Genomic DNA, 27,625 nt, shown 5'->3' with positions numbered 1-27,625 from the left:
AGTTTACTCAAACTCCTGTCCATGGAGCCGGTGATGCCGTCTGTGTCTATAGTTACTGCTCTCCTAGGACAAAGCCCTGTAGCCTGCACTGGCCCTTTGAAACATACACATTCTCTCAGCTTCTGAAAAACGTCTGCAGGAAGTCTGCTGTGGTGTGAGGCAGATGAGCAGTGGGGTCAGGATGCATTTTTTAAATAAGTATTTACTTATTTTTAATTCATTACTTTGGCTGTGCTGGGCCTGAGTTGCGTCATGCAGGGTCTTTAGCTGTGGCGTGTGGGATCTAACTCCCTGACCAGGAATCCAACCTGGGATTGGGAGCACGGAGTCTTAGCCACTGGATCATCAGGGAAGGCCCAGGATCAGGATGCTTAGAGGCGTTCTGGGGGTGGGGAGAAAGCTTCTGACCTTCCTGAGGTCAGCCTTGGGAGCTAGGGTCACCCTCAGCGTGAAACTCACACATTCAGGCTCAAGGTGAAGTGGGCCTCTCAAAGTCAAAGAATGGAAGTTTGTAAGTGGACCACTTCCTGGTTGATCCCTCAGCAGCACAAGGGAAGGTGTCCCCGTCTGGCACCCAGGCCTTCCCCTGCAGGCACAGGTGTGCCTCTGCCCGGGGCGGCCGAGAAAGAGAAGGAGACAGAGGGAGGTGGTGATGATGGGGGCAGGGCCGGGGGGCGGGGACCCCCTGGCAAAGCCGTCAGTTTGGTTCCTGTGGCCTCAACAGCCTCTTCCCCACCCTGCTCCCGAGTCAGCAGTGTGGGCACCCTCCAGGCCTTCTGGAAGCGCCCTCTCCCCGCCCGGTCCTGTGTGCTCACTGCCCTCTGAGTCACGGTCTGGTGGGCCGACGTTTCGGGTTCACCATGAACAGATGTGGGTTCTCACAAGTGCGTGGTCTCACCTTCCTGCCGGAGCAGAAATGAACACAGGTATACGGCGGATGTTGAGGAAGATGGTTTCACATCTCTGAGCCCATTGTACGCCTCCCTGCCAAGGGGGCAGGGTGAGGAGTAAGGTTCCCGTTTCACAAAAGGAGAAGCCGACTGAACAAGGACTCACAAAAAGCCGGAAAGCCGCTCAGGTCCCCGACACAAAGGCTGGCTCCTCCCCACTGTGCCACCCCCATCCTCACAATCCAGGGTCCTGGGGAGGCCAGCTCCCCCCTCCCACCCCTCAGCCTCCGCCCAGCTCCCTGCAGAGATCTCAGGCGATTTGGCAGAGACACTGGAGGCCAGAGCCGGGAGAAGGCTGACCGCTTAGACACCAGCCGCTTGGTGGTCCCGGGTGCTTGGGAGGGGCTGGTGGTCTGTCTGGAGCCTGCTGCTTCCCCCTTCTGGGCGTCAGGCCGCTGGCATCTGCTTGAACCTCATTTGCGATGTAACCTAGGTGACACGCACACGCCTTAAGGGCTCAGTTGGACAGATTTAACAGTCCATTTTAAGTTCTGTCCCTTTCTTCTCCCTGGCGGTGCAGTTTGGCAAGAAGACAAGAGAGACCTCGGTGGCCCGGCCTTCTCTGGACCCACCTCCAATCTGGTTTTCCTTCCCCGGGAAGTGTGGAGATGGGGCGTGGGTGTGTGTAAGCCTGGAGTTGTTGGTGGTCCCTGCTTTTGTGAGATCTTCCAGCCTTTCCATGAAACGGAGGCACGCAGTGACACCTGGGCGGAGGTGATCTCATCAGAAAGAGGCATTGCGGGGCTCAGAGGGGCCGGGAGAAGGAAGGAGGGGGTCTTCTGAGCAGACGGCTGAGCCTGGCTGGGGGAGAGTGAGTGACAGGCATGGTGGTGGTGGGGTCTGAGGATGAAGGAACGTCTGTGAAGAGCCAGCCATAGCCCTCTGGCTCGAGGAGCCCCATCCCCGCGTCCGACCCTGGGGAGCGCTTGACCATCTGCGCAGAGGGGCAGGAGTGGTCACAGGTGGACGCCCCCCTGCTGACCACCCGCACCCCAACCGTGGGTGCGGGGTGAGCTCCACAGGCCCCTGCCGGACCAGGTGCAGCCCCAGCTCCCTCCCCGGGGTGGAGAGAGTGTCCCTGGGGCCAGGCCCCACGAGCGCTGGCTCTGCACGTGACAGGGAGCCTGGAGGGCCCCTCGGGGGCCGTGAGGGCTCTCAGGCCTCGGCTGGCACGGTCACCCGTCCGTCTGCCCGCCCACAGCTTCCTCTTTCTCTCGGCCTGGACCACAGAGCATCCAGACCCAGGCGGGAGAGCGTGTTGACGGCCCTCACATTGGTCATGGTCGTTGGCCCCGGAACACGGACTGGTCAAGCCGCCTGGGCCCCTGGAGGGTCAGGTCACGCTGGGGGAGTTTCCCTAGAGAAGGGAAAGAAGGTGAGGTGTGGCGGCCCCAGGGACGCTGGCAGGGCCAGGCGGAAACCATGGAGTCAGCAGACGCTGGTCTCACCCAGGCTCTGGCCGGAGGGAAACCAGAAGCTCCCAGTTCTCCGTCTGTCCCTCCCAGTCTTCCATCCATCCTCTGCTCCTGGTCCCCCTCCATCCTCCCGGTCCCCCGCCCGTCCTCCCAGCCCTCCGTCTGTCCTCCCAGTCTTCTGTCCATCCTTCCACTCCCGGTCCCCCATCCGTCCTCCCGGCCCTCCGTCTGTCCTCCCAGTCTCCCGTCTCTCCCTCCCAGCCCTCCAGACAGAAGCTGTGGAGTCAGCAGATGCTGGTCTCACCCAGGCTCTGGCCGAAGGGAAACCAGATGCTCCCAGTCCTCTGTCCCTCCCTGCTGCCCCTCCCCTGGCTGTTCCTCATTCGGAGTCCCTCCCCTTGCCCTGTGGATCCTGCGGTGATGAACCCCCGGTGGCGCATCCCACCACCACACACACCTCCGGAACATAGTAGGTGCTCAGTGGCTGTCAGAGGCATCGCCCTCAGCCCCGTCCCCCACTGCGAGCTCGCCCAGATGTCAAGCTCTCCTTCTCACCTCCCACCACAGGCACCAGCCGCTTCCTGCTTCTCATCAGCCTCTGGGCCGCATCTGACCCGCCATGGATGAAACATGCCGTCCCTGAGGCCCCCTTAGGTTTCCTTCCTGGGCAGGAGGAGGAAGAAGCAAGGCTGAGGGAGCCTCACCTCCCTGGGGCAAGGGCGGCGGCTCTGAGATTGTGATGCCCCAGGGAGAGAAGTTCTGCAGGGTCCCATCCTCAAATCTGGGTTCTCAGAGCTCAACAGGCGGCTGCAGGTCTGCCCAGGAACCCCCTACCCATCACCACCACATCATTCCCGCCCACTGGCCTCTGAGCACAGGCGTCCACACTGGAAAGAAGATCCAAGAGCCTGGGAAGAGACCACCAGAGCCTATGATGAGGGGCTCTCTGATTGCAAGACCCCCCCCCCACCACCACCACCACTCGGAGGAAGGGGATTCAGGCCTGCAGCTGGCTGGTTTCATTTTCCCCTACATCTCACGCATTAATAGTCTTTGAAGACCAGTGGGGAAAGTACCTCTTTCTTAATTTTCTGACATCATGGGGTAATTTTGCATCAATCTGTCTCTTGCTTAGGGTTTGTGGGCAGGTTAGGGTGAACAGGATGGGTGTGGTGGGGATCAATTGCCCTGGCCTTTCCTCTTTGCTGGCAGGAGGAGAAGGGGACAGCAGAGGATGAGGCAGTTGGATGTCATCACTGACTCAATGGACATGAATTTGGGCAAGCTCTGGGAGTTGGTGATGGACAGAAAAGCCTGGTGTGCTGCAGTCCAAGGGGTCGCAAAGAGTCGGACATGACTGAGCGGCTGAACTGAACTGAAGTTCCTCTTTGCTGTAGTTTAAGTGTTTCTCTAGGTGTCTAAAGACAGGTGCATCTGGCAGACTATTTGTAAAGCATATGCCTTCCTATCAAACCCTATTTTCTGGGATGTCCCTGGTTCTCCAGCGGTGAAGACGCCGTGCTTCCAGTATAGGGGACATAGGTTTGATCCTTATGTGCACGACAGGGCCAAAAAATAAATTAAAGAAAATCCTATTTTCCTATTGCCTTTCATTAGAGGAATGATATATTTCCTTGGGGAAAAAACTGGCTTGAGGACACTATTATCTCATCTTCAAGTGTTTGTATAATTATGATACCATTCTATTCCCTCCAATTAGCTATTGTTATTGACATTTTACAGGAGCTTTGGGTTTTGGTCAAGCCCACACCAGTGGTACGAAGGGTGGCTGAGGATGAGCCACAACCCAGCCTCCTGCTTCTTCTCAGGCCAGTGCCTCCCGCCTCTTGACCTTGACATTCAAGACCGTGACTTTTGGTGGTTGAAAAATACACATTTCTGGAAATGTTATAGGCAGAGCAGGAAGGGAAGGGCATTCAGGGGACTCCGGATGGTGGCATTTAGAGTTAACTATCTACAAGCTCTCAGGTGGCAGGTTAGGAGTAGTTTCCGATGCTCGTGAGGCTGTTCTGTGCAACCCAGGGGCACATGTCACAAGGAACATGTGTGTGTGTATCTGGAGCCTGAGCTCCACGTGGATTGGCGAAGGAGAGGTCCACACGGGCTTGCTGAGTCCCGCTGTGTGCTCGGCCCTGGGCTGGGTCCGGTGGGGGCTGCCTGGGAAGGGAGGTCACAGCCTGAGGACCTTCTGGCCCAGTGGAGGACAGGATTCCAAGGTGAGAAATCACTCAGGGACTCTGGGGGTCATGGTGCCACCTGGGGGTGCGGGCCTTGAGCCGGGGGGCTTGTGGAAGGGTTGCTCCCCGGGGCGGTCACGCTATGGGACACACCCTGGGGCCTTGCTCCTCCCCAGGGCTCTCACCCCGACCACAGGGAAACCAAGGAGCTACTGGCTGGGCTAGACGGGAACTTCAGCCTATGGTCTGGGGGTGGGAGGGAGGGGGAGGTGAGCTGGGGGCTTGGGAGGGTCTCCTCACCGGAAGTACCTACAGAACCTGGCCCCGGGGGTCTTAGGCACCGCCGGTAGGCTTGCTCCTCGGCGACCCCCATCTTCTCAGCAGCTCCAGGAACAGAACTGAAAAGAAGCCGAACAAGGAAGCAGCAAGGCTTGAAGAAAAGCGGAAGTGGGAGCCTGCAGGCCTGACTGGCCTCCTGGGGGGACTGAGACCTCAGGACCGGCTGGGCCGGCGCTGTTGCAGGCGACGTCCGTGCTGGAGCGATGGCCCAGCCGCACCGGGCTACGTGGCTGCCCCCCGCTCTGCTGCTCCTCTGGGTCCCAGGTGGGGGCTGCCAGGGGAGGGGGAGGGGGGAGAGAATGGGGAGGGTGGAGGGTGGGGATGGAAGCGGGGAGGGTGACTCAGACTGGGGCACGGTCCGTCCACCGCTTAAGATGGACCCCATCCTTGGAGGGCAGGGGTGAGTGTCCGTCTCTCCTCCTGCATCCGTCTAGCCTTGCAGGAGCCACAGTGGGACACGGGGGAGGGGCTTTGCTGAAGGTTTGGGGATGAATTATTAGAGGAAGGAGGGCAAAAGGCAGAGCGTACCAGAGTGGGTGGCAGGGTGACCGCCGGGCACACCCAGGACACGCTCGTTGACAGGAGGCGCCCTCTGGATCACGGGTCCAGGGGCTGGAGGAAGCGTGGGGATGAGGCAGGGGCTGGCCCTGGTCTGGGTCATGGAGGTGAATGAATAGCCAGGGTGGCTCGAGGGACCGGAACCTAAGGACCACGGGGCTGGTGGTCTCCAAGGAAGGGAGACGGGGATTCCCATCCCATCCGGGAAGGCGAGGTGGAGGGGACAGGGGGTGGGAGGGCAGAGCAGCTTCAGGGAAGGGAGGAGGAGGCTTGCTCCCTGGAGGAGAGGGCTTCCTTGGGACGATTTCTCTCCTGGGCCTCCAGAAGCGTTCTCGGCTCTCAGACAGCTCTTGCAATCTTGCTCGTTTCATCCTTGCATGCTCATTCAGTCGTGCCTGACTCTTTGGACCCCCTACTTTAGCCCGCCAGGCTCCTCTGTCCATGGGGATTCTCCAGACAAGAATACTGGGGTGGGTTGCCATTTCCTCCTCCAGAGGATCTTCCTGACCCGGGGATCGAACCTGTGTCTCCTGCGTCTCCTGTGTAGGCAGGTTCGTTACCGCAGAGAAACTGGTCACCTTCTCATGGCTCATTTTTCTACTGTCCCTCTCGGGGGTTCTCGTGTGTTCACAGGCTCTGCCTGGGTGGAGGGTTCACTGTTTCTCTGGTTTCCTCTCTCACTGGTCACGGGCTCGTCCCACGATGCCCAGGACCGCGGCGGCGGTGGTCATGCCTGCCTGGTCCCTTCCTGGGCAGACGTGCAGTGTTTCTGTTTAGTGTAAAGGGGACATCGCCTATGTTTTTAAAAACAACAGCATCAGGAGTCAGGTGCTTTTTCGTGATCTATTTAGATGATTCTTTATTGTCTGAGCCTCCAGGGAAAGCATCCGCCTGCAATGTGGGAGACCTGGGTTCGATCCCTAGGTTGGGAAGATCCCCTGGAGGAGGGCATGGCAACCCACTCCAGTATTCTTGCCTGGAGAATCCCACGGACAGAGGAGATTGGGGTCCTACAGCCCACGGGGTCGCAGAGAGTCGGACACGACTGAGCGAATGAGCACTCACTGCAGCCCTGAGACGGTTACAGCCACACCTCGTCTTGCGCTTTGCTTTGTGGAGCTTCACAGACACTGCCTTTTCCCAATTGAATTTTGAGGTAGCCCTGCTTCGACCAAGTCTATTGGCTCCATTTTTCCAACAGCATTTCCTCCCCTTGTATCTCTGTCACATTTTGGTAATTCCTGCAAAATTTCAAACTCTCCACCAGAAAAAGATTATGACACTGAAGGCTCAGATGATGTATAGCATTTTTTAGCGATAGAGTATAATATTTTTAAATTAAGGTATGTAAATTGTTTGTAAGACGTAATGCTATTTGTTGCACACTTCATAGACCGGAGTATAACGTAAGCATCGCTTTTTTCTTTCGGCTGTGCAGCATGTGGGATCTTAGTTCCCCAACCATGGATTGAACCCACACCCCATGCGTTGAAGCAGAGTCTTCCCCCTTAACCACCAGGGAAGTCCCCAACATAGCTTTTATATGTGCTGGGAAACCAAAACCTTCTTGTGACTTTCTTTATCGCGATATTCGCTTTACTATGATTGTCTGGATGGAGGAGGAGATGGCAACCCGCTCCAGTGTTCTTGCCTGGAGAATCCCACGGACAGAGGAGCCTGGTGGGCTACAGTCCAGGGGGTCACAGAGAGTCAGACGCGACTGAAGTGGCTGAGGGTGCACAGTTGTCTGGAATCAAATCCACAATATTGCCACAGTGTGACTATAGTTTTTTTTTCCTTTGAACTATTCAAGAGGTGAATTATATTAAGATATTTGGCCAGATTTTAGTCTTTGATATACATTATACTGACTTCATGATAAGAATGGGCTTCTCTGAAAACTCAGACGGTAAAGAATTTGTCTGCAATGCAGGAGACCTGAGTTTGATCCCTGAGAGAAGGGAATGGTTATCCACTCCAGCATTCTTGCCTGGAAAATCCTATTGACAGAGGAGCCTGGCAGGCTTTAGTCCATAGGGTCACAAAGAGTCGGATACAGCTGAGTGACTAAGCATGTATGATAAGAATTAGGACGTTTTTCCTGTTTTCTTATTCTCTGTAGATGTTTAAATAAAGTTGGGATTGTTTGGTCTTTGAAAGTTTTGAGAGAATTAACTTGTGAAACTGAGTTTTGCTCCTCAATTTTTGGAACAGAAAGAAAAAAGAACTTCTTTCTTCTCTTTTCTCTCCAGTTTTACTGAGGCATAATTAACAAGTAAAAATTGTGTATATATATATATGGTGTACAATTACAGTAATGTTTTGATACATGTACACACAGTGAAATAATTACCATATCACTTCACATAGTTGTCTTTGGGAAAGGACTCCTTGCTGACACTAATAGGTACTGGTCTACATTTTTTAAATGTCTATTCTGGATTAATATAGGTAATGTATACTTTCCTAGAAAATCACCAGTCTGGGGGACTTCCCTGATGGTCCAGTGGCTAAGACTCCATGCTCCCAATTCAGGAGGCCCAGGTCCAATTCCTGGTCAGGGAACTAGATCCCACATGCCGCAACTAAAGATGCCAAGTGTGGCAACTAAGACCCAGCTGAACTACACAAATAAATAAATGTTTTTTAAAAAATGAAGAGAAGATCACCAGTTTTGTCCAAGTGTATAGACATTTTTGTAGAGGCTTGCAGTTTACCCTATTTTTCTTTTTAATTGTTTATGTGTGTTTTTTTATTTTTTCTTGATCTGGTTACACACAAGAATGTCTATTTTGTTGTTTGTTTCTCCCAAATGAAAAATCAGCTTTCCGGTGTATACACTAGTCCCATTGTTCTTCTGTGTCCTGATTCACTAACTTCTGCTCTGGCTTTCCTCTCTCTCCTGGGTGGGGTGTGAACGCGCTGGTTCCTCTCCACTTCTTGTGCTGGATGGTTCACTCGTTTGTCTGGGATTTAGGGGGATGAGATTTTGTGATTCTGAAGTAAAACACTAAGAAAACAGAGGAACATCCTGTTAGAAGAGACAGAGACAGATAAAGAGGCAGACAGACAGAATAGTCACGTAGACAGAGGGACAGAGAGAGATAATGAGAGACAGAGAGACAGAAAGTGAGAGAGAGAGATGGAGAGAGAGAAGGACAGACGGACAGACACAGAGAGAGAGAGATAAGGAGAGACAGACAAAGACGGAGACAGAAGAACAGAGAGACACGGGGAAGGGGAGACAGACACGGTGCGAGGGGAAGGCAGACCCTGGACGCAGAGGGCTGGGTCCTGAGGGTGGAGGTGAAGGGGGGACCCAGGCCAGGCAGGGGAGCCGAGAGCCAGGCTGGAAAGATGAGGATTCACAGTCGAGGGGACACAGGGCGTGGAGTCTGGATGTGGGCAGCAGGAGCGACGTCTTAAACGAAGGAAGGGCTGGGACATTTTTCTGTTGAGCACTCGGTATGTGTCAATTTTACTGATTTTTTACCTTCTGGAAAATCACACATTCATCCAGATTTACACACTTATCTGTAGAGAATGTCTTTTTTCTTTTTTTGGCTGCACTGCGTGGCTTGTGGGATCATAGTTCTCTGACCAAGGATTGAACCTGGACCCTCAGCAGTGAAAAAGCAGAGTCTTTACCACTGGACCTCCAGGGAATTCTCTGTACAGAATTTCTGCAAAGGGCCATTTTTTATTTCATTTTCTCTGTCTCTGTGATTATTTTATTTTCGTGTCTTAATTCAGGTGGACAGAGGGTTATCTATTTTCATTAGACTGAATTTCCTGAAATGTCGGTTTTCTTGGTCAGAAACAGAGGAATACCAGCAACTTCATGTGGTTCAACCTGATATTATTCTCCAAGCATTTGGTGCCCGTTATCTCATTCAATACTCCCAAATGTCCTGTGAGGCTTACCAATCATCACCACGTTACCAATGAGGCCTCTGAAGCTCAGAGAGGTTAAGTGACTTGTCCCAGAACACACAGCAGACTTGTCATTGAACTGAGACTAAAACTCAGATTCTTCTGATGCCCTTTCCACGTCACTGTGGCCCTGGCTACGGAGCATCTCAGGAAACATCACACCCGTGATGGGGCTGGAAAAGGCTTCTCTGTGGGGCATCTGCCACCCATGCCAGAATAGGACCCCCTGATGGGCTCCCAGGAGTGGGAGGATGGGAGCTTGTTGTCAGCTTTGGGTAGCTTTGAACGGAGAGCTGTGTGGGCTGGGGGAGGTGCTCACACCCAAGCGTTTGCTGAGGGCCTACTATGTTCCGGGCACGTGTAGACCTTTAAGATACAAGAAGAAGGCCCCAGGGGCTTACATTCGAGTGTCTTCAAGTGATTTAAGAGCCTGAAAAGCCAAGTCAAATTAAAGACGTCTAACTCTAACAAAAGACAACAAGCCACACCTCCCACCACTGTGGGGCCCCGTCACAGAATCACAGGGCTGGTGAGGAGCGGTATCCACAGGGGCCAGGGCTGGGGGGCGTGTCCTCGGCTTGGTGGCCAGCATTAATGTCACACGCCTCACCTTAGTCCCCCAGCTCCGTAGCGGAGGACTGTCTGGGACAATAGCAGACGCCAATCTCAGAAATAAAACGTGAGCTTCCTTGAAAATTAAGTCAACAGGAGCTGGGCAAGCTGAAGTAAGGCCCAGGATGAGATGAAGGCTGTCAGTAAACTGTGTGTGTGTGCGGATGATTTTTCATGCATGAAATTTGCCAAGCGTGGCTGGTGCTTCTGTGAACCATCTGGCAGACCTCTCTCTGCCTCGGTCCACACCCTCTTGGTGGGAACACATCAGCCTATGAGCGGTTCTTCAGGTGACTGAGCTGCTCCGGGCTGGGGGCATCCTGACAAGCTGGGAAGTGGGAGTTCCCTGGTGGGTGAGAGGTTGGAAGGGCAGAGGAAAGAAAGTTGGGGTCTGGAGGAAAGTGCGGCTGTGGTCTTAGGGGTGACAGAGTGGAAGCAGCAGACTCTCAAGGTGTTTTCAGGCTGATGCGGGGCAGCTAGCGTGAGATGGGGGAACTTTGAGGGGTGCCCCCAGGGCATCCTGACCCAGGCCCACCTGATGGAGTTGGACTTTTGGAGTTGTGTTTTCCAGGCTGTTTGTCCCTGAGCGGCCCCAGCAAAGTGACGGGCATCGTGGGGGGATCCCTGATCGTGGAGTGTCGGTACCGGGAGGAATTCATCAACAATTCCAAATACTGGTGCAAATTCCCATGTATGTTATCGTGGAAAATTGTGGAGACCAGAGAGTCAGAGAGAGAAATGAGGAAGGGCCGCGTGTCCATCAAAGACCATCCTGGAAACCTCACCTTCACAGTGACCTTGGAGAGCCTCAGAGAGGAGGATGAGGGAAAGTATGGATGTGGGATCGATAGGCCACTTTCGTTGGACCCCACCTTCCACGTGGAGGTGTCTGTGATCCGAGGTGAGCCATGCACAGCCCTAACTCCCCCTGTAGCAGCAACAAGGTCACCTGAACAGCCTCAGGTTGGAATTGCCAAGGCAGAAATCACATCAGAGAGCAAACTCTGTGTGTGTGCGTGCACACGTGTGTGTGTATCTGTGTGTAGGTGTATGTATAGTGTGTGTATGTGTGTGTAGGTGTATGTATATTGTGTGTGTGTGTGTGTGAGACAGAGAGACAGGGCGCTGGCACGTCCCTGTGGTCTTGAGCGATGAGAAGGTGCTTGTCGGGGAAGGGGAGGCGGAGAGGCGGGGTGTGCAGCTGAGAGAGGAGGGCGCCGTGGGCCTCCCCGCGGAAACCAGGGAAGCTGTGCGGGGGAAGGTGGGAGCTGAGTGGGGAGGCGGCGGGCGGGGCGTAGCTACTGAACACAGTGGGAGCGCTAACAAGACCTCAGTCCAGGCAGCCGTCTCTGGCAAGCCGCATGTGGCTGGGACTTGGTGGGGGGGGTGGGTGAAGATTGGGGGTGAGGGTGACTCCGGGGCCTCCGGAGGACCCTGACCTCATCATGGGGATGGGATCAGGGCTGTTGCGGGTGATACCCGTGTCCTGTTTGGAAACGCTCACTTGGCCCCGGGAGGGTCCTGGCTGCGGGGTCCTCCATCCTGCCCCCTTCCTGAGTGAAATCAACCGAGAAAGGTATCGGGGAGGGGTGTCGTGGGAGAGTCAGAGGGGCTCCCTGAGTCTGATTTGTATTTCAGCACCATCGGCATCACCAACGCCAAGGTCAACCCGACCTGCTGTCACAGCCAAGACCTCGACAATCACAACCAAAGTTTCAACTGTGCCGTTCACCACCCTGGCCACAGAGGGCACCACCCACAGCACCAGCAGCCAGGAGGAACCGGAGCCCACGCAGAGCTGGAGGTGAGGTGCCCTAGGCCGAGTCCTGGAGGCGGGCCTCCTCTGCCTTGGGGTCTATTTGGTCAGGAGCCCTGTCCCCGTTGACTGGGGCCTCTGGCTCCCTTTGCACCCAGGCTGGAAGCTGGTCTGCGTCTCCTAGCTTGGGCTGTAGGGGCCACACTGGACTTGCCCCGGCCTCTGAGAGGGCTCAGGCCGGGCAGAAGCTGGGGGTGGATGGAGGGAAAGCGACATTTAATGAGAGCTGGTGAGATGATGTCCTACCAGGTATGTGCTCAGAGCCTCACCTGGATGTTATCATCTCCCTACAATCCTTCACCACCATCACCCTCCATTTACGGATGAGTAAACAGAGGCTCTGAAAGGTTAAGTGACCAACAGGGTAATATAGTCACAGAGGCAGGCTGGCTCCTGGGCCTAGTTTATATGATTCTGAAGTTTTAGATTCTTTCTTCCAAATATGTGATTCTTGACCTTTTTTTTGCAGGGGGAGGGAAAAAAACCCAGGGGAATTTGACGACATTTATGGTTTCTCTCCCTGGAAATATGCATATTGTCTGAAGCCATTTCTGGGATTCACAGACTCCCTTTTCTGTTTTAAAAAGTAATCAATTTTTATTTTTGGCTGCGCTGGATCTTCATTGCTGCAGTGGGGCTTTCTCTAGTTGCAATAAGTGGAGGCTAGTCTCCAGTTCTGGCGCAAGGGCTTCTCATTGTGGTGGCTTCTCTTCTTGCAGAGCGTGGGCTCTAGAGCGTAAGCTCAGCGGTTGCGGTGTGTGTTAGCTGCTCAGTCGTGTCCAACTCTTTCCAATCCCATGGACTGTGGTCCGCCAGGCTCCTCTGTCCATGGGATTCTCCAGGCAAGAATACTGGAGTGGGTGGCCATGCCCTTCTCCGGGGAATCTTCCCCACCTAAGGATTGAACCTGCGTCTCTCGTGTCTTCTGCGTTGGCAGGCAGGTTCTTTACCATCAGCGCCTCCTGAGTTGTGGTGCACGGGCTTAGTTGCCCTGTGGCATGTGTGATCTTCCTGGATCAGGGATCGAACCTGTGTCCCCTGCATTGTTGGGAAGATTCTTAACCACTGGACCACCAGGGAAGCCCAAGACTCCCTATTCTGACACCACCTGATGCCCTGCAAGTCGATTCCAGAACTGACCACCTGCGAGTCAGCACAGACTCCAGCATCCTGTGAGACTCGTGAGGCTCAGTCTTATAAGACGGCCTGATTTCAGATGCCAGAGCACTTGGGGGATGCTCAGATCATCACATCTCTGATCATTTGGATACATGACCCCCTTGGCTTTGATAATTGCTTAGGTAACTCACAGAATGTAGAGAAGTGCTATACATATAGCTTTATCACAAAGTATAAAGGTCAGGGCACTTCCCAGGAGGCCCTAGTGGTAAAGAACCCACCTGCCAATGCAGGAGACATAAGAGACCTGGGTTTGTTCCCTGGGTTGGGAAGATCCCCTGGAGGAGGGCATGGCAACCCACTCCAGTATTCTTGCCTGGAGAATCCCCATGGGCAGATGAGCCTAACCATGAAGGCTACAGTCCTTGGGGTCCAGCCTACGGCTGCAGGCTACGGCCCATGGGGTTGCGAAGAGTCAGACATGATTGAAATTACTCAGCACGCATGCATAAAGGTCAGGACCAGTCAGTGAAGGGGCACGTAGGGCAAGGTCTGGGAGGGTCCTGACTGCAGTTTCTGTGCCTTTTCCCAGTGAAGTTGGGGGCATCACCCTCCCGGGACTTTGATGTGTTCACCAACCAGGAAGTTCCAAGTCTTGGTGTCCGTAGTCTTTACTTGGGTTTCATTGCACAGACATGACTAATTGAATCATTGCCCACATGACTGACATCAACCCCCAACACCCCTTTCCACTTCCCTGAAGGTCAGGCTGGCTCAGAGCCCCAAATCTCTCATCACATGGCTGGTCCTTCTGGTGACCAGCTCCCAGCCTGAGTCAGGCAAAATCTCAGGCAGATCCAAGGGGCTTGTGAATCACAAAGGTGCTCCTATTACTAGGAAAACCCCAAGGATTTAGAGCCTCCCTTCCAGGAGCCAGAGGCAAAGGCCAGTCAGATTCTTTATTATCCGACACCCCAAGACCCCTCCACTGGCTTCCTGACAATCTTGGGGACAATCTTTATATCAGGCAAGGTGAGATTCAGGCCCCAAACAAACCACCTCCAGAAACAATCTGCAGATGCACAGCTGGGGAATGGAGCTGGGCTTTTTAAACAATAATTTTGTTCGTCTGTTTATTTATTTTTTCCTGTGCTGGGTCTTTGGTGCTGCACAGGCTTTTCTCTAGTTGCAGAGAGTGCTGCTCACCCTCTAGTCTCTGCGCTCGGGCTTCTCACTGCAGTGGCTTCTCCAGTCATGGAGCGCAGGCTCTAAGCACAGGCTCGGTAGTTGTGGAGCCCAGGCTTACTTCCTCCACAGCATGTGGGATCTTCCTGGGCCAGGGACCGAACCCTGCATTGGCAGGTGGATTCTTCACCACTGAACCACCGGGGAAGCCCCAGAGCTGGGTTTTGTATAGCTGAAGCCTGTGCAATTTGCAGGGGGTGGGGGTGCATCTTTAAGAAAAAAGACTAGAACATTATGGATGCAAGTTAGACATAAAAGAAGGGGCCCAAGCAGGGGAGTTGTGTCAGTTCCCCAGGAAAGCAGCTGCTGCTGTCCAAGTGTGAACTGGTAGAGTTTCAAGGAGATGTTTTTGCAGCCATATTTGTAATAGCAAACTGGGAGAAATGCCCACGGAGAGGGAAGAGTTAAATAACGTAAGGTCTGTCTAAGCAATGGAATACTATGCAACTGCGAAAAGAAAAACACACAGGGAACTTCTCTATGTAGTGACATGGAAAGATCTTCAAGATGCATTGTGAAGCAAAAAGCTAGTGTTTATCACCAACTCAATGGACATGAGTTTGAGCAAGCTCCAGGAGATGGTGAAAGACAGGGAAGCCTGGCGTGCTGCGGTCCATGGAGTCGCAGAGTCAGACACAGCCGAGCAGCTGAACAACAGTGTTTATAAGAGTGGTCCCCAGACTTTTTGGCACCAGGGACCGGTTTTGTGGAAGACAGCTTTTCCACAGACGGGGGTGGGGGTGAATGGTTCAGGCAGTAACGAGAGAGATGTGGGGTGCCGGTGAACGGGGAGGTGCTCAGCTCCTGCTGCGTGGCCAGGTTCCTAACAGTCCTCTGATGGATACTGGTCCATGGCCCAGGGGATGGGGACCCATGGTTTACACTATGCCTCTTTTATGTGAAAAAAGGACATACACAAAAATAATGTATATTCGTATTTTCTTGTATTGAATAAAGAGGCTCTGGAAGGTTCTTAGGTGTACCGTGTGTGTCTGTGGGGGGATTTAGGTAGACAGGGGATGAAAAGGAGGCTTTATGCTGTCTGCCTTTTTTTTAGTGGGAGCTCATCTACTGAACAAGCGCGGGAAAGCAGGACCTCCTGCCCCATGCAGCCCACCCTGTCTCCCCTCAGGCTCCACGCGCTGCTGATCTCATTAGCGCTTCTGCTGCTCCTGTTGGGGGTCGTCTCGCTGCTGGCCTGGAGGATGGTTCAGAGACGGGTCAAAGGTGAGTGAGATCCCCACACCCGCCCGCACCGCACCGCACCGCTCTGGTCCTAGAGGAAATGTGTCCGGGTTTCCAGGAGGGTCATCAGCTGTTTCTCCCCTGGGACTACATGGCCCGGGCGACCCCAGAGGGCTGGCCCCGGAGGGAGTGTCCCTGGTGTGGCTGAGAGGAGGTGACTTTAAGGCAAGAGGCCTTTCCCACGGCAGAGTCGGGGTAGCTGCTCGTGAAGCAACGTCCCTCTTCCGTCTAAACCCTTCCGAGACTTCCTACAGCCTCCAAAGTCCAGGCCTGCCCAGCACGGTCAAGGCCCTCGGCAGTCAGCCCATCCTTACACTCTGCAAGGCAGCGGTTTCTCAACTTCCTCTGCGCTTGCTCTGGGCACTTGCCCTTCGCCGGCTCACTCCTGCGGCCCTACATGCTGCTCTCAGCTTCCTTTCCTCTAGGATCTCTTCCTGGCCCCCAAAGAGCAGCTCGGGGACCCCTTCCGGGTGAACCTCTGTTCTAACGCCCTCAAAGCCCTTGTCCCACCAGTTTGTCACACCTGCTTCCTAGGCTGCCGGCCTACCAGCCCATGCAGCTCGTTAAGATCAGAGACCCTTACCCAAGGAGGCACAGGGGCAGTGTGTGTTGAGTGAATGTATTATCTAATATTATTTAGTATCATCACAGTGGGGCCCAGGGAGCTCTAGGCAGCCTGTGGTCCAGCCGCTCTCCTCTGAGCTCAGATTAAAAGAGAGAAAATAAGACACCCTCAGCATCCTGTCTGGCCCTCAGTAAGTAGAGGCTCAGTAAACACTTGAGCAAATTAAATACATAGGAGAACAGAGAAACCAGTGACCCTGTGACCTTCTTGCTGGTGGGCGTGAGAGTTGCGAGCTAGGTTTTATCTGGGGCAAAATGGGGACTGCAGCCCGGGAGACAGCACCTTAGATAGCTCTGAGAAACTGCTCCAAAGATTGAGGAGGCGGGGAAAGGTCAGCGTATCAGTGATTTTGGTGAAGGGGGAGGAACACATGCAATCAAACACACGTTTTTCCAGAAGGTTTCTATTAGTCTTGAGAAGCTTCTGCTAGTCACAGGGAACAGTCGTCACCATGAAGGATATTCGTGCTTTTCTAGATATGGGGAGAGGCAAGGACTGGGCTCATAAAAATCAGCTCCTGAGAATATCTGACTCTCCGAAGACCAGTCCTGCCCGTTTACCTGGCACGCAGGTGCCTCATTCCTGCTCTCCACCCTGAACTCCTTTCAGGGGGTGTTGAAGGTTAGCAGCTGCATCAACACCTGATCTGATCCTTGCAGAGGTGGACGGCAGGCGCCCAGGGCGAGTGCCGGTTTGTACTTGACTCCTATAGGAGAGCAGCTTTCTGCTGAAGTGGGTGTGAGCCTCAGGGTTCCTTCCTGGACTAAGTTCTTAATTCCATTTGCGCAGAGTACCTGGGCAGAGGGGATGCTTGTTCAGAATTACCGATGCTGAGCCTCTCAGGGCTGCAGTGAGACCCCGGTGGCTCTGCTCCACACCTACAGAGCTAGACTGGGCATTGGTTCTTCCTGGGAGCAAAAGGGGGGACCCCGCCTGACTCGTTCACCTCCAGCATCCCCGTGGGGCCCAGCTCCTCCCTCCAGCACATCTCCGGCCTTTAGCCGCAAAATCAGCCTCAACATACGTATGCTTGATGGATGGAAAGAAAACCATTTCCTCTTCCCCATCTGCTGTTCCCATATCGCTTCTGGGAACCATCTCCTGAAACTTTAGCCCATACTGCTTACCACAGGGGCTTTTTCCCAGCCTGGGTTGCCTCAGATCTGTGGGTCCCAGCGATCTCCAAGGTGCCCTTTCACCTAAAAAGCGCCCCTCCCCTTTAAAAACGGGGTGTGTGATTGCTGTAGAAAATGGGAAAAAGAAGTAAAACACAGAGAAGGAAGGAAATTCACCCTAATAAATAAAAAGAACTTGCACCGCCCAGAGAAAACCAGCCACAGACGGCTGAGTCACATCCTTATGGTCTCTTGCAAATCTGACTCCTTAAAATGTTTGCTCCATATGTAATTTCACTTTCATTTTTTTAACTAAAATTATGTTTTTTGTTGACTTGTGCTGGGTCTTCGTTGCTTCGTGCGGGCTTTCTCTCGCGGCGGTGCATGGGCTTCTCGCTGTGGCAGTTTCTCTGGTTGGAGAACGTGGGCTCAGTAGCTGTGGCAGGTCAGCTCAGTTGCCCAGCGACATGTGGGATCTTCCAGGACCAGGGATCGAACCCGTCTGTGTCCCCTGCATTGGCAGCTGGATTCCTAACCACTGGACCACCAGGGAAGTCCTGTAATTCCACTTTTCAACCTTATGATTTTCCCTGCTAATAATCTTCTCCAAATCCCTTGAGTGCAGTGTTGACTTGTGTGGGTGGGTTACACCTTGTCAAGGGATCTTTGTTTAACGGGAGAAAGGCCTTGTGTTCACGTAGCCTGTGTCTCTCCCCTGCTTAGCATCTCAGCACCTGTCTCCCGGCTGCCTCTGGGGTTAAGGTTAGGGTTAGTGACCCCTGGTGGTCCTGCTAGCCCCAGCCTGACCCCTGCTCTGTGCTCACTCGTGGTTCCTCCCCTGAGCCCACTCTCGTCATTCCCTTATTCATTCACTCGATCACACATCGAAGCTGTCCTGAGCACCTAGTGTGCGCCAGGCCCTGTGCTGGGCGCTTGAGGACCCCGTCGTGGCCAGGGTAGACTGGCGCCTTCAGCGGACTCCTGTTCAGCTGTCTGCAACCCAGCTCCCTCCATGTCACCTGCCTCCCCGGGGTGGACTCCCATCTCTTCCTCACCAGCCTTTTCCCTCCTTCCCATCAAATCTGTCTGAGTCGAGGAGACAGAGGATGGTAAGGAGCTGGCCCACAGCATCTGAAAATATGTCCATATCTCAAGTGGCGCTAGTGGTAAAGAATCTGCCTGCCAATTCAGGAGACATGAGATGTGAGTTGGATCCCTGGGTCAGGAAGATCCCCTGGAGAAGGGAATGGCCACCCACTCCAGTATTCTTGTCTGGAAAATTCCATGGACAGAGGAGCCTGGCAGGCTACAGTCTGCAGGGTCACACGGAGTCGGACATGACTGAAGTGACTTAGCACACACGCACGTGTTCATACCTCAGCGCCCCTGGCTGCACAGCCTGTCGAGCCAATCGGTGAGCTTCAGCAGACGCCTCTGTCGTCCATGACCTCGTGTCTCCTGACTCTGGGAATCTCACCGCTGACTTTGGGACTCCCTCCCTGAGGCTGGACAGCGTCTCTCCCTGCAGCATCCAGCGGGCTCTGGAGCTGCCTGGTGGAGATCCTAGATCAAGGGCGCTCTGGTGCGTGGGCATCACCTCCCCCACCCTCAGCTCCCAGGGCCCCGGGTGAAAGCACCAGGGAAGCGCAGAGCCGCGCTCAGAGGCAGGACCTGGACGCCACATTGCAGGTGCCAGAAACAGGAGGCTGTGCGACCTGAGCTGGGACTCCTCAGAGCGGACAGGGCTTCCTGTCTGGGAGGGGCTGACCCCGGGCCAGGGGGTCACAGCAGATAAACCTGGTGACTGCATGGTTTGATGCTCTAGGTCTCTGCAAGGTCACTTCCTTTCTATTATTTTATTTTAAAAAATTTTAGGGTTTGTTAAAACACAGCTGGACTTCATCCCCAATGTTGATAATTCAGCACGGCTGCAGTGGGGCCTGCAAAACTGCATTTTTTTAATTGGTAAAAAAAGAAATACTTATCAAATTTGTTATCTTAACCATTTCTAAGTTTACAGTTTGGTAGTGTCAAGTGTGTTTATATTGTTGAAAAAAAGATCTCCAGATCTTGTTCATCATGCAGACATTTCCTGTTAAATGAGTGCCCTTACTTTCTCATCTCTCTCACCTGGAAGCGTGGAGTCTTAACCACTGGATCACTAGGGAAATCCCTGAGGAACATTTTTATGAGTGGCTGTTTTGGGAACCACCTTTGTTTGATCCCCTCTACCCTAGCTGGAGCCTTCTTGCTTCTTCATTCATTCATTTCCTCATTCACTAATTCACCCACTCAACACACCCTTGAGTTCCCACCGTGCTGCTGGCCTGAAGCGATAGGTCCCCCGGGCTGAAGTCTCTAGGGAAAGGCTCTCCTCCATGATCCGCATCCTGCTCATTCTAGGGTTCAGTCTCCTTCCTCTTCTCTTGCCTCTTTAGCTGGAGAGAAACCAGAGCCGCCCCAGAGCCGCAGTCAGGTAAGGAGGGTTCACGCAGGGGGCACGTCCGGGTGGCTGGGAGGCGCGCAGGAGATGCTGGGGACCCGATCTGTCCCGTTAGCTGGTGGAGGTCCGCGTGGATCCCACACGGATAGAGCGAGGTGCTCACCTAGAGCCGGAAGAACAACGCCTGGGAGGTCTCGTCGCTGGGTCATCATGAGCTCTGGCCAGTCTGTTCCCTCCCAGGGGAGGAGGAGGGAGGGAGGGTCCTCCAGCCCAGCTGTTGACCTGACCATTCTAACACGCCCGAGAGAGGACCTGAGTGGGGGAGGCTGAAGGCAGGATGGGAAGGCTGGGGCACCCAGAGCATAGAGGGGGAGGGGAGATGCTTGCAGGGACACGGGCCTCTCTAGGCTGGGCTGTGGAGGGGCCTGTGGATACCCATCCAAACCCTGCACTCCTGTCCACCCCAGGCTGCTGAGCAGACTGAGCCCTGCTATGCGAATCTGGAGCTGCAGACGAGGCCCCTTTCAGGAAAGCCCATTCAACCCACCCCGGTGGAGGTGGAATACAGCACAGTGGTGAGTGCAAGGGCCCAGCTCCCATCCTGGGGGCTGCGGGCCGTGGCAGAGGCATCGCCATGTGGGGTCCGGCAGGCAGGGAGGGGAGAGGAGCTCGATTGATCCCTTGTGCTTCTGCAGAACGAGGATACACAGAAAACCAGCCAAGTGTTGGGGACGCCTCTGGTGGTCCAGTGGCTAAGACTTGGCCTTCCAATGCAGGGGGTGCAGGTTTGATCCCTGGTTGGGGGGCTAGGATCCCACATGCCTCTCGACCAGAAAACCAAAACGTGTAACAGAAGCATTACTGTAATAAATTCAATAAGGACTGTAAAAAAAGGTCCACATCAAAAAAAATCTTAAAAAAGAAAAGAAAATGAAGAAAGTGTAGATTTCACCAGACCTTGGTGTCCTTGTGGCTGAGGGGTCAGGTGGGAGATGAAGGGGCTTTTGGAATGGCCAGTGGATAATCAAGAGTCAATAAAGTACAGCATTTATTAAGCACCTACTATGAGAAACCTGTATGCAGGTCAGGAAGCAACAGTTAGAACTGGACATGGAACAACAGACTGGTTCCAAATAGGAGAAGGCGTACGTCAAGGCTGTATATTGTCACCCTGCTTATTTAACTTATATGCAGAGTACATCATGAGAAACGCTGGGCTGGAGGAAGCACAAGCTGGAATCAAGGTTGCTGGGAGAAATATAAATAACCTCAGATGTGCAGATGACACCACCCTTATGGCAGAAAGTGAAGAGGAACTAAAAAGCCTCTTGATGAAAGTGAAAGAGGAGAGTGAAAAAATGGCTTAAAGCTCAACGTTCAGAAAACTAAGATCATGGCATCTGGTCCCATCACTTCATGGGAAATAGATGGGGAGACAGTGGAAACAGTGTCAGACTTTATTTTTGGGGGCTCCAAAATCACTGCAGATGGTGATTGCAGTCATGAAATTAAAAGATGCTTACTCCTTGGAAGGAAAATTATGACCAACCTAGATAGCATATTAAAAAGCAGAGACATTACTTTGCCAACAAAAGTCCGTCTATTCAAGGCTATGGTTTTTCCAGTGGTCATGTATGGATGTGAGAGTTGGACTGTGAAGAAAGCTGAGCGCCGAAGAATTTTGAACTGTGGTGTTGGAGAAGACTCTTGAGAGTCCCTCGGACTGCAAGGAGATCCAACCAGTCCATCCTAAGGCAGATCAGACCTGGGTGCTCATTGGAAGGACTGATGCTGAAGCTGAAACTCCAATACTTTGGCCACCTCACACGAAGAGTTGACTCATTGGAAAAGACCCTGATGCTGGGAGGGATTGGGGACAGGAGGAGAAGGGGACGACAGAGGATGAGATGGCTGGATGGCATCACCAACTCATGGACATGTGTTTGAGTAAATTCCGGGAGTTGGTGATGGACAGGGAGGCCTGGTGTTCATGGGGTCACAAAGAGTCGGACTCGACTGAGTGACTGAACTGAATTGAATGTACCATATGGACTTCCCTGGTGGCTCAGACGATAAAAGAATCTGCCTACAATGTGGGAGACCCGGGTTTGATCCCTGGGTCAGGAAGATCCCCTGGAGAAGGAAATGGCAACCCATTCCAGTACTCTTGCCTGGAAAATCCCATGGATGGACGGAGGAGCCTGGTGGACTACAGTCCATGGGGTCGCAAAGAGTCAGACACGACTGAGAGACTTCACTTCACTTTCATGTACTGTATGGGCTTCCCTGGTGGCGCTAGTGGTAAAGAACCCGCCTGCCAATGCTGGAGACATAAGAGACACAGGTTCCATCCCTGGGGTGGGAAGATCCCCTGGAGGAGGGCATGGCAACCTACTCCAGTGTCTTGCCTGTAAAATCCCATGGACAGAGGAGTCTGGCGGGCTACAGTCCATGTCACACAGAGTTGGACACAACTGAAGCAACTTAGCAGGCACGCACACCCATGTTCCATACACCCAACTTAGCAGGCATGCACACGCATGTACCATACACCCAACTTAGCAGGCACGGACACGCATGTACCATACACCCAATGTCAAAGCCGATGGTTTTTCACTGTTTCAGTGCCACCATCTCTTTGGTATGAACTCTGCTTTTTAGATTTTTACCAATGAGCCCTTGTGTGTCAAGCCGTAGGCACAGCATTGAAAAGTGGAATAATGGAAGAGGTTGCCTCCCATCCCCACCCCATGCAGGGTCATAACTCACCCTTAAGTGGAAGAATTTAGGCAGAAGTTGAGGGATTGGTTGTCAGAGAAGATGAGGTGGAGGTTTAAGCATCAGACACATGGCCCTGGGACTAGCAACATCCTAGCTTTTCTAACTTGGTGACTAATGACCTCAAAGCAGATCCCAGGCACTCCCCCAGCTCTGATGCTTGGACTTTGTGCTGTGTCTTTGAAAGTGATCAGGGCTCCTGGCCTTCCCCAATCAATAGAATTGATCAGAGGCCAGACAAGACATTCAGGCGAGGCTCTGCTGGGGCCGCTGCTGCAGCAGGAGGGAGCAGGAGGGAGCGAGAACAAGCAGCAGTCTTCCTTGCTTGCTCCCCAAGGGGTGTGGGGGCCGGGGGTTCCTTAGATGGAGCGAGGGTAGGGGTGTGTCCAGGGGTGGGGCTAGAAAGGTGGCTTAGGTGTTTTGCCCACCTCTTGGGTGGTGTTCTATGCAGGAGGCATGCGCAGTACCCTGCTTTTGCTGGGTTTTTTGGTCTCTTTGTATCTCTAATCCAGAATATGCCCCAACTGTACATGCATGCTGGAGAAGGCAATGGCAGCCCACTCCAGTGCTCTTGCCTGGAAAATCCCATGGACGGAGGAAGCTGGTGGGTTGCAGTCCATGGGGTCGCAAAGAGTCGGACACGACTGAGCGACTTCACTTTCACTTTTCACTTTCATGCACTGGAGAAGGAAATGGCAACCCATTCCAGTGTCCTTGCCTGGAGAATCCCAGGGACGGGGGAGCCTGGTGGGCTGCTGTCTCTGGGGTTGCACAGAGTCGGACACGACTGAAGCGACTTAGCAGCAGCAGCGGCAGTGCCCACACGCAGTTGTGTTTAGTCCCTTAGAGTTTCTTTGGATTTTGTTGCTCGAGGAGATGTTTGTCCAGGTGCAAGCCCTGCAGCAAAGGGTCCAGGGCTGGCACGTCTCATCTCCATCAGGCGGGGGCGGAGCAGGTGGGTGGGCAGGATTTTGGAGACCCGTCTTTGCAAGAGGAAGTGGCCAGGACAGTGGGGAATGGTGGAGCCTCCCTCAGGTCGCGCGCCCCTCCGATGTCTCCTCCCGAATCTGGGATTCCCACTTCCCTGGCCTCTCCCTGAGGCTCTGGTCTCTGTCTCCGCAGGGCCCGCCCAGCGACAACCTTCACTACACCTCGGTGGTGTTTGACTCCCAGAGACAGGACTCCAAGGCCTGCAGGATTCCCTCCGAGACGCCAGTGTACAGTGTGATTAAGAAGACATAAGCTCGTGTTTCCAGCCTTACCAACTGGAGGACTCTGCGGGTCACAGGAGGCCCAGGGCTCGGCCTTCACCCACGAACCTCCCTCCACCTGCTTCGCTTGATGGTGACTGGCAAGGCAGCTGGGCTCCCCAAGGCTGCCCATCTTGCGCCATCAGCCAGGCTGGCTTCACTGAGGATGTCTGGGAATGCGGTTCTGGATGGTCCCATGGGAAACCTTCCATCCCACTGGCTCTCGACATCTCTTTCCTCTCTTCTCTGCTTCATCCCAGCTCCACGTGGCTCCAGGCAAAGGTGTGATTCCTGTAGCATGGTGCCTACAAATAGCTTTGTAAACCGCAGCCCCACGGAAATGTCTGGGGTTGCTGGGAAGTGGGAACTGGTGAAGAGCCAGGAGAACACAAAGGCATTGAAAACTGAGTCCTTCTCTTCTTACAGACAAGGAGACCAAGACCCAGAGAAAGGAGAGGCTTGCCCACAGCTCCAGAACGAGTGGCTCACTTCTCTGGACTCTTGGGATTATTGTTAATCTAAGAGGTATTAATAACATGGAAATTATCTTAAGAGAGAAGAAAAAAATTATTTAAACTTTGCAGCTGTATGTCTGCAAAATTGTATTAAAAGTCCTTTCTTTTGAAGCCGAATAATATTTCATTGATGTATATATCATATGATGCTTATCCATCCATTCACCTGTCAATAGAATGCTTCTATATTTCAGCTCTTGTGAAAAATCCAAGTTACAAACTTGGTGTACAAGTATCTCTTGGAGACTCTGCTTTCAATTCTTTTGGGTATATATCCAGAAGAGGAATTTCTGAATCATATGATAACCTATTTTTAATTTTTGAGGAACTGCTCTACTGTTACCGGCAGTAGCTATACCATGCTACATTCCCACCACGGGTCTGCAGTTTCTTCACATCCTTTCCAACACTTTTTTTTTGTGGTTTTTTTTTTGTTGTTTTTTGTTTTTTTAGTAGCAAACCTAATGCATGTGAGGTGGTATCTCATTGCAATGTTGCATTTCCCCAGTGATTAGTGATGCTGAGCACTTTTCATGTGCTTATTGGCCATTTGTCTATCTTCACTGAAGACATGTCTATTCAGTCTTTCTGCCCATTTTCAAATTGATTTCTTTGTTGTTGTTGAGTTGTCTATGTATTCTGGATATTCAGTCTTATCAGATATATAATTTGCAAATATTTTCTCTCATTTTGTGTGTCAAATTTTTACTCTGTTGAAGGTGTCTTTTGAGGACAAAAATTTCAACATTTCATGAAGTTTGATTTGTCCATTTTGTTGTTGCTGCTGCTTGTGCCGTTTAGATCATATTCAAGAAATCATTGTCAAATCTGAGGTTCTGAAGATTTTGTCCTATGCTTTATTCTAAGAGTTTAATAGTTTTAGGCCAGACTAGCTAACTTTTAGCTAAGAAAGGCAATCCCAAAGAGTGCTCAAACTACCGCACAATTGCACTCATCTCACACACTAGTAAAGTAGCTCAAAATTCTCCAAGCCAGGCTTCAGCAATACGTGAACCGAAAACTTCCAGATGTTCAAGCTGGTTTTAGAAACGGCAGAGGAACCAGAGATCAAATTGCCAATATCCGCTGGGTCATCGAAAAAGCAAGAGAGTTCCAGAAAAACATCTATTTCTGCTTTATTGACTACGCCAAAGCCTTCGACTGTGTGGATCACAATAAACTGTGGAAAAATCTGAAAGAGATGGGAATACCAGACCACTTGACCTGCCTCTTGAGAAACCTGTATGCAGGTCAGGAAGCAACAGTTAGAACTGGACATGGAACAACAGACTGGTTCCAAATAGGGAAAGGAGTATGTCAAGGCTATATATTGTCACCCTGCTTATTTAACTTATATGCAGAGTGCATCATGAGAAATGCTGGGCTGGAAGAAGCACAAGCTGGAATCAAGATTGCCGAGAGAAATATCAATAACCTCAGATATGCAGATGACACCACCCTTATGGCAGAAAGTGAAGAACTAAAGAACCTCTTGATGAAAGTGAAAGAGGAGAGTGAAAAAGTTGGCTTAAAGCTCAACATTCAGAAAACTAAGATCATGGCATCTGGTCCCATCACTTCATGGGAAATAGTTGGGGAGACAGTAGAAACAGTGTCAGACTTTATTTTTTTAGGCTCCAAAATCACTGCAGATGGTGACTGCAGCCATGAAATTAAAAGACGCTTACTCCTTAGAAGGAAAGTTATGACCAACCTAGATAGCATATTAAAAAGCAGAGACATTACTTTGCCAACAAAAGTCCATCTGGACTTCAAAAAAAAAACCAAGGCTATGGTTTTTCCAGTGGTCATGTATGGATGTGAGAGTTGGACTGTGAAGAAAGCTGAGTGCCAAAAAAGTGATGCTTTTGAACTGTGGTGTTGGAGAAGACTCTTGAGAGTCCGTTGGACTGCAAGGAGATCCAACCAGTCCATCCAAGGCAGATCAGTCCTGGGTGTTCATTGGAAGGACTGATACTGAAGCTGAAACTCCAATACTTTGGCCACCTGATGTGAAGAGTTGACTCGTTGGAAAAGACCCTGATGCTGGGAGGGATTGGGGGCAGGAGGAGAAGGGGACGACAGAAGATGAGATGGCTAGATGGCATCACCAACTCGGTGGGCATGTGTTTGAGTAAACTCCGGGAGTTGGTGATGGACAGGGAGGCCTGACGTGCTGCGATTCATGGGGTCGCAAAGAGTCGGACACGACTGAACGACTGAACTGAACTGAACTGAAGCTAACTTTTTAGGCTAGCTTTGGGTTTATCCTTCTTTTTCTAACTCCTAAAGTTGTAAAGTTAGGTTTTCTTATTTGAGATCTTTGCCCTTGTTTTTAATGTAAGCATCTAAATATCCCGCTTAGCACTGTTTCCATTGTGTTCCATGTTTTTGTCGATGGTGTTTATGCTTCCATTCATCTTAAGTGTTTTCTGGTTCCCTTTATGATTTCTTCTTTGATCCATTGGTTGTGTATGAGTGTGCTGTTTCATTTTCACAAGTTTGTGAATTTTCCACTTTTACTTTTTTCACTTTTCGAGTATTTATTGAAAGATGAATAAACTCAAATTGATTGGTTACATAATCAGTGTCAATTAGTTTTTTTAAATTCCATCTTATAATACCACGTAATATCTTGTAAGGGAAAAAAAAAAAACTTTTTAAGCCTCGAGTAATGCCTTTACAATATGAACTGGGCCAACCATCAGACATAGCTCCTCCCCATCTCAATGTGAATAAAATGCTATTAAAAAACAATGAAGAGAATCCAGTTTAACTTCTGTTATTTATTTCTAATGTCAACCTGTTCTGGTCAGAGAAGAAACTTTGTATGATGTCTGTCTTTTAAAATCTATTAAGACCTAGTTTGTGGCCTCATATTTGATCTATCCTGGAAAATGTCCCATGTGCACTTGAGAAGAATATGTGTGTTGGGTTGAAGTGTTTTGCTTATGTCTGCGAGATCTAGTTAATTTACTGTGTTGTTAAGCTCTCTATTTCCTTACTTATCTTCTGTCTGGTCGTTCTGTCCATACTGAGAGTGGGATATTGAAGGCTCCAACTATTATTGTAGAACAGTATGTCTCCCTTCGATTCCACGTGTTGTTGCTTTGTGTATCTTGATGGTCTGTTGTGAGGTGCCGAATGGTACCCAAGTTTATGTTGTATGAGACAGATAAACCTGAAGGTCTTTAGGTTTGTTGGAGTTTCTGCTACTTACAGGAAGCTACATTTCAAACTGACATAGTGCTCTAGCTCACAATCTTTTCCTATTTTGCCAGGTATGTTTGCTAAAACTTCACCATTCTCGCAGACGGAGGGGATGTGGGTTTGGAAGTCCTCCAACAAGTTCTGATCAAGTCCGTATACATCCAGCTAGTCACTGGCTCAACAAAAGTTATCTGAACACTCATGAAAGTCACAGTGTTAGTCTCTCAATCATGTCCAACTCTTTGCGACCCCATGGACT

General features: G+C 51.8%; 1 protein-coding gene across 3 annotated transcripts; it reads left to right on the top strand.

Moving 5' to 3' along the window:
- The first annotated feature begins 4,863 nt into the window (after window positions 1–4,863).
- Window positions 4,864–26,912, top strand: CD300A (CD300a molecule). Of its 3 annotated transcripts, none has more exons than XM_061144946.1 (7): window positions 4,864–5,166; window positions 10,577–10,906; window positions 11,644–11,809; window positions 15,318–15,412; window positions 19,609–19,646; window positions 20,081–20,188; window positions 23,514–26,912. In XM_061144946.1, exons 1-7 carry the CDS (start codon window positions 5,106–5,108, stop codon window positions 23,631–23,633), a joined length of 918 nt encoding a protein of 305 aa, XP_061000929.1. In that variant the 5' UTR covers window positions 4,864–5,105; the 3' UTR covers window positions 23,634–26,912. The 3 variants fall into 3 exon arrangements, with proteins under 3 accessions (XP_061000929.1, XP_061000928.1, XP_061000930.1); XM_061144945.1 differs by having other exon boundaries at window positions 15,243–15,412; XM_061144947.1 differs by having other exon boundaries at window positions 10,564–10,906; window positions 15,243–15,412.
- Window positions 26,913–27,625: the final 713 nt, after the last annotated feature.

This window comes from Dama dama, chromosome 5 (genome assembly GCF_033118175.1).
Source record: "Dama dama isolate Ldn47 chromosome 5, ASM3311817v1, whole genome shotgun sequence".
Classification (NCBI taxonomy): domain Eukaryota; kingdom Metazoa; phylum Chordata; class Mammalia; order Artiodactyla; family Cervidae; genus Dama; species Dama dama.
Note: the sequence above shows the minus strand (reverse complement) of the source record. Positions and strands in the feature narration are given on the sequence as shown.

Coding starts and splice junctions, on each gene's coding strand:
- CD300A (XM_061144945.1), top strand. CDS start 5,106: ATGGCCCAGCCGCACCGGGCTACGTGGCTGCCCCCCGCTCTGCTGCTC. Junction 10,907..11,643: donor GGAGGTGTCTGTGATCCGAG/GTGAGCCATGCA, acceptor TTTGTATTTCAG/CACCATCGGCATCACCAACG. Junction 15,413..19,608: donor GGTTCAGAGACGGGTCAAAG/GTGAGTGAGATC, acceptor TTGCCTCTTTAG/CTGGAGAGAAACCAGAGCCG.